This window comes from Mustela nivalis (genome assembly GCF_964662115.1).
Source record: "Mustela nivalis genome assembly, chromosome: 10".
In the NCBI taxonomy this organism is placed as follows: Eukaryota; Metazoa; Chordata; class Mammalia; order Carnivora; family Mustelidae; genus Mustela; species Mustela nivalis.
In genome coordinates, this window is record NC_139029.1 from 105803722 (window position 1) to 105809779 (window position 6058).

At 52.3% G+C, this 6058-nt stretch overlaps 1 protein-coding gene across 3 annotated transcripts; it reads left to right on the forward strand.

Annotated features, from left to right (window-relative positions):
* The first annotated feature begins 161 nt into the window (after positions 1–161).
* On the forward strand, positions 162–3962 carry PSRC1 (proline and serine rich coiled-coil 1). 3 transcript variants are annotated; one of them, XM_082687533.1, is made up of 8 exons: positions 162–439; positions 813–869; positions 962–1019; positions 1474–1915; positions 2270–2384; positions 2473–2724; positions 3027–3120; positions 3340–3962. In XM_082687533.1, exons 2-8 carry the CDS (start codon positions 851–853, stop codon positions 3341–3343), a joined length of 984 nt encoding a protein of 327 aa, XP_082543659.1. In that variant the 5' UTR covers positions 162–439; positions 813–850; the 3' UTR covers positions 3344–3962. The 3 variants fall into 3 exon arrangements, with proteins under 3 accessions (XP_082543659.1, XP_082543661.1, XP_082543660.1); XM_082687535.1 differs by having other exon boundaries at positions 2476–2724; XM_082687534.1 differs by lacking the exon at positions 162–439 and adding an exon at positions 518–665.
* The last annotated feature ends 2096 nt before the right edge of the window (positions 3963–6058 follow it).

The window sequence follows — 6058 nt, forward strand, 5'->3', positions numbered from 1 at the left end:
CCCTCAAGGGCGGCGTTAGTTCCAGGCCGGCCTCGCGAGCCCTGGCTCCGCCCAGCTGGGGGAGGGGGCGGAAAGGAGGCGGGGCTAGTCGGGCGAGAAACCTACATTCATTGGCCAGGACCCTCGCGCCGCGCCACAAGGCCCCGCCTGCTCCATAGGGAGGTCTCCCGGGCACGCGCGCGCGCTCTTGGACTCCCCGCTTCAGCCCTCCGGATGGAGTCTTTCTTAGAGCCGCTCTCCACAAGGCCCCCACAGGCAGACTTCCGGCCGGCTGACTGTCGCTGCCCCGCCCCCGAGGGGGCGGGAAATGCTGGGATCCGCCAATCACTGGGCGTCTGTAGTAAAAGTGGGTGGGGCCTAAGAGATTCGAAAGAAGCCCCACCCCTTCGGGGGTGATTCCGGGGACTAAGTAGTGGGAGGCTAGCACCTTCGGTGAGAGGTGAGGCGGGACGGAAAGTAAAAACCGAGGGTGGGCTGGAGGTGTGGTGTGGTTGTGGTGCCATGGGAGTGGAAAGGCGATTTGGGGAGAGAAAGAACTGGAGGATGGTGGCGGGGAAGAAGATAGGGAGTGCACACTGCCCCCGGCGAGGAGAGAGCAGGTTGTAGGGGGGCAGCCGGGCAACCTGCGGAAGGGGGATGGTGCGCTCTCCGCACTTTCTCTGGAGGTAACAGGGCTGTTAAAAGGGCAGGTGCTACTCCTGGGATTCTTGCTTTACCTCCAGCGTGTTCCCCCACCCCTGGCTTGCACCCTGAGTCTAGCTGGGATCCTTGGGCAGGGTGGAGACCTGAAGAAAGGAATATTTTCTCTCCAGCTCAGGTCTCATCTGACTCGTGCTCCTGCTGGGGGAACATGGAAGATTTGGAGGAAGGTAAGGAAAGTAAAGAGGAAAGAATGAGGGCGCTGCGATTGAGAGCCCTGTTGGCAACCTGAGGCTGGCATTCATTCCCCCCTCCCTTACAGATGTGAAGTTTATAGTGGATGAGACCTTGGACTTTGGAGGGCTGTCACCATCTGACAGGTACCATCCTCTTTGACTTTCGTGCTTTCCTCCTACAATGCCTCTTTGTCTCTAACCCCTTACTGCTGAATTATTGGTCTGTGGGGTCTGGGTAATGTAGCAAGGTTGGGTGCCCTGCGGCTGCTGGGGGCATTGTTGACATGAGCCTCAATGACTCTACTGGGGGAAGGGAAAAGGGATAAGCTAGAAAGAGATTTCAGGATATTGAGAAGGGTAAATGGATTTGCTGCATCTTCATCCTGGCATCATTTCCAATGTCAGTAAGGATTAAAGGCCTATTAGGCCTCATAGGACCAGGTGTCTCATCGTGTAGAGGCCAGATCTCACAGCAAGCATAGGCATTGGGGTTTGTGGTTGTATCCCTGGCTCTGTTGAGGGGGGTGCCCGGTCTCCTTTGCACAGTCTCCTGCTCTCTTCTTTGTGGGCATGGTGCCTGGTTTGTTTTCTGTCTCAGTCGTGAGGAGGAAGACATAGCAGTGTCAGTGACTCCAGAGAAACCCCTCCGAAGAGGACTTTCCAATCGAAGTGACCCAAATGCAGTGGCCCCAGCCCCCCAGGGGGTGAGGCTCAGCTTAGGCCCACTTAGTCCAGAGAAGCTGGAGGAGATTCTCCATGAGGCCAACCGACTGGCAGCCCAGCTGGAGCAGTGTGCCCTGCAGGAGCAGGAGAGCACAGGTGAGGGCCTGGGGCCTCGCAAGGTGAAGCCCAGCCCTAGGCGGGAGACCTTTGTGCTGAAGGACAGTCCCGTCCGAGACCTGCTGCCCACTGTGAGTTCTTTGACTCGGAGCACCCCCTCTCCAAGCAGCCTGACACCCCGACTCCGGAGCAGCGATAAGAAGGGGTCAGTCAGGGCTCTTCGGGCAGCATCTGGGAAGAGGCCCTCCAGTGTGAAGAGGGTAAGTTCGAAGGGTCTGGGTTGGATGTGTCCCTTCAGGCACAATGTATGACTTGGAATAGCCATGGAGTGGTTTCCTTTTTTGTAAAATGGGGTTAGTAAGATTCTACTTCAGAATTATTGGAATTAAGCAAAATACCGTAAGCAAAGCACTTACCACAGTGTCTGCACATTTCTCTGCAGTGTCTATAATAAACTTACGGTAAACATTATTGGTGAGGATGATGATGTTGGCAACTAACGTCTGCCCTTCCTTACTGGGATGTAGGCAACTCTCTACCTCTATTTCTCATACAGCCAGCAGAACAGATTCTTTTTCCATTCTAGTTCTATTTTTTCTCTCTTTGTATTTCAGGAGTCACCCACTTGCAATCTGTTCCCTGCATCCAAAAGCCCAGCATCTTCTCCTCTTGCCCGGCCCACTCCCCCAATCCGGGGCAAAGCTGGACCCAGTGGGAGAGCAACAGCAAGTGAGAAAGCTTGGACAGCAAAGCTGTGGGTGAATGGGGGGGGGAAGGATGTGGAGCTGACCCTCTTAATTCCTCTACTTCATTTCAGCAGGCCCGCCTCCCACTGTCAGACCAGTCTTAGCCCCACAGCCTTCTACCAGCAACTCTCAGCGCCTCTCTCGGCCACAGGGAGGAGCTGCTAAGACTTCCAGTCGACTGCCTGTTCCCTCGGCTATCCCCAGGCCTGCCAGCCGAATGCCACTCACCAGCCGGAGTGTACCACCCAGCAAAGGTGCCCTGCCTCCAGCTTCTCTGCCAACTCGGAAAGGAGTTCCACGACCAAGCACGGCAGGGCACAGAGGTGAGGAAGAGTGGGCATAACAGTTGGAAGTCAGGAGGAAGAATGCTTACCCTTGTCTAGCTTGAATGTACCGTCCCAGAGCTGGGAACAGTGACCACTGCCTCCATCTTCATTACCACTCAATTTGAAGATGGCGAGACTGAGTTAAAGAGAGGATGTGGGCCCGAGCAAAGAGTTTGAACTGTGGTTCTCAAAAACCTCATGTCTTTTACCTTGGGTAGGAAGAAAGGCACTAATCCCAAACTCTGAGAAGGTCACTTGAACTCTGTGCTAACTCATTTCTCTTGTCAACCCCCATCAAGTTCCCATTTCTCAGCGACCAAATCTTCCCGCCCCTGGTGCCACCCGCAGCAATCTTCAGCCCCCTAAGAAAGCTGCAGTCCCAGGACCTACCAGGTAAGATCAGTTGAGATGCTCTCTGTCCCATCCTCTGGGCTTCCAAACTGTTGTGGACACCAGCTCTGAGTATTGTGTAGCAAGGTGGGGATGAGGAGGGGAGCCTAGAGAGGCAGGGAGTCCCATTCTTCCTTCCCTGAGAAACTTGAGCTCAGCAGGTGACAAATGGGCTTGCAGAAGAAGGACAATTTAAAGCAGTTCTTCCTTCTGATTCTTTAGGTAAAGAGATTAGGACAGCAAGCAAGAATTCCGTAGCAAACCACTACAGTCACTGCCTGGACTCACCTCTACTCGGCCTCCCAAGCTCTCTCATGGAAGACAGGCCTCGACTTAAGCGAATCCTGGCCCAGGAGCAGGAGAAAGAGATCCCACCAGGGCTGGTGCCCCAGCAGTAAAGAGATGGGAGATGGGGTGGATTAGGGTTGAGTTGGAGGGGAGTCCAACCCTGTGAGTTGAAAGAGGATTATGGAAAAGAGGTCGCCTCCTGACGGTGAAATTAACAAGCAGAAAATGAGAAAAGCCAGAGAGTAGTTTGTCCTCATCCACCCCCACTCTTGTGTTCAGTCTCAGAGTTTGATCTTCTTCCCAGGCATTGGTTCACTGGACATTTACATGTGAATGGCCTCTGTAGCTAACCGCCCGGCTCCCTGAGGAGCACCCTCTACTGGACTGCAGGCCTGTTTGGAGAGGCAGAGGCAGGCACCTGGTTTCCTGCAAATTCTGGGACTCCTAACGGGCCAGTTGATGATAAGCTTGCATTGGGCTGCGTTTTTCTAAAACAAAATGAATGTATTTTTCTAATCTCTGTATATGTGAAAGTAAATTCTCCAATTTCAAACAAATTTGTAGTAAACTCCTGTGTGATTCCGACGAGGGAGTCAGGACGAGCTTCCCAGGCTGGGCCTAAATAAGACCAAAGGGGCTTGTGTTGCAAGCTCATCAGACCGGGACCACCCGCCCTGGGGTTCGCATTAGATGGGAATGAGCTGCCTTCTTCCAGGATGCATGTGTTACTGAAAGGTCCAGATCAATGGAAATACATGAGTAAGGCTATCAAGGCAAGGTCTTGGTCAAATTGTTATTTATATCCTAAGCTTGGGTGACCTTTCCTGGCAAGAGCACAGAGCCTTTTGAGAATGCCTCAGCATCTAGTCTGCTGTGCTGATGAGATGAGGGGACCCTTTGGTGGGTACCCTAGTACTCCGTTTTGCTGACTGCATTAGCAGAAGATACTGGAACACCTCATCTCATTCCACCTAATATCATTAGAATTGTTGGGCCTAGACTTGAGGGCTGACACTAGGTCTTATAAAACTCTGCCGTGCCTGGTGTTATGATTTGTATGTGGCAGAGAATTTCATTCATTTGTTGGAAAAATAAATTTGCACAATGGTGGGGGGTTGGTAAAAAAATGACAGAGACTCATTTAACAGATTTTACTAAGTGTCTCCCTTTTCTCACACTCTTGCAACCAGAACCAAATCAATTCTTGTGAGGTTTTGTTTTGTTTTGTTTTGTTTTTTTAAAAGATTTGTCTATTGTAGAGAGCGAGAGCTGGCAGAGGGGGCAGGTAGGGGCAGAGGGAGAGGGAAAGAGAGGCTTAAGCAGGCTAAGCATGGAGCCCAAGGCAGGGCTCAACATAGGGTTTGATCTCACAACCCTGAGGTCATGACGGGAGCCAAAACCAAGTCAGATGCTAAAAAGACTGCACACCAGGCACCCCTAATTTCTTGTGAGTTTTTGAGAGAACTTCCCTCTTTAAAGGCTGGGCTATGACTTAAGGAGCAGAGGGAGAGGAGCATCAGCTAGTGCCCCCCACACATATATGCCCATCAGTACCCTACTTAGACATTGAAATGTTCTTCCCCAGACAGGGGCCCTCCACCGCTGTCTTCTTTTTATGACTGATCTCCGGGTTCACCAGAAGCATTCATCTGTGTGACAGCAGCAGCTAGCTGCCTAGACCTTTGCCCCTTTCCCTGAGCCTCCTGCAGCAACTCCTACAGCCTCTGGGATTCTAAGAATTGAGCTGGGGTAGGGGATGTGGAAACACCAAGTGTCTGGCTCTGGAGAAGTTTGGCAGAGGCAAGAAAACCTCTGGGGTGTTCTGCAGCTGAGTCCTGAGCTGCCATCTGGTGAGCAGGGCCCTTGGTGACCCCGGACAGAACAGACTGAGGTGTGGCCAGCAGATGGCACCTGTGTGTGGTTTGGGAGGCGAAAGGAGCTGCAGCCCCATGTGCTGTTGCCACCTGGTGGCCAGAAAGGGTAAGGCATGTTCCCTGTGCCCTCGGTCAGGCTTGAATTTCATAACCCCCAGCTGCCCTGCCCCCATCCTGCTGCAAACCTGCTTAAGCAACATCCAAGAGACTTTGCCAGCTAGGGAGGAGGCCCACCTGCCACAGCTGCCCTTCTTGCTCAGCTACCTGCTTCCTTCCCTTTGGCTTTCTATTTTTCTTTGTGTGCACTCTATCCCCACCCCTCCCCAGGAGCAACAATAAGGGAAGCCAACATTTACTGGCCTCTTACTATGCACTGTGAACTGTTCTAAGCACTTTACATGTGTGAACTCATTTAATTCTCATAAAGGCTCAATTAGGAGGATGCTGTTATCATCCTCATTTTGCAGGCAGAGAAACTAAGGCTCAGAGAGCTTAAGTCTCTGGGTCTGGTTCCAAGGTTTGTGCTCTTCATCACTATCCTCTATGGCCACTGTGTTAACTTCCCAGCTAGTCTGCTGACCAGAGCCTTGGAAAACAGAAAACTCGCAAACAGAAAAAGTGTTGCAGAGCACGTAGGTGGCTTGAGTGTGAATTGTTGCTTCATTCCTGATGGGAAAACACACACAATGATCCAGGGGAGTGAAGTCAGAAGGTATGTCATCACTCAGCCACTCAGCCACTCTGCCCTCCCTGTCTCCCGAATTTTGTCCCCAGGACTC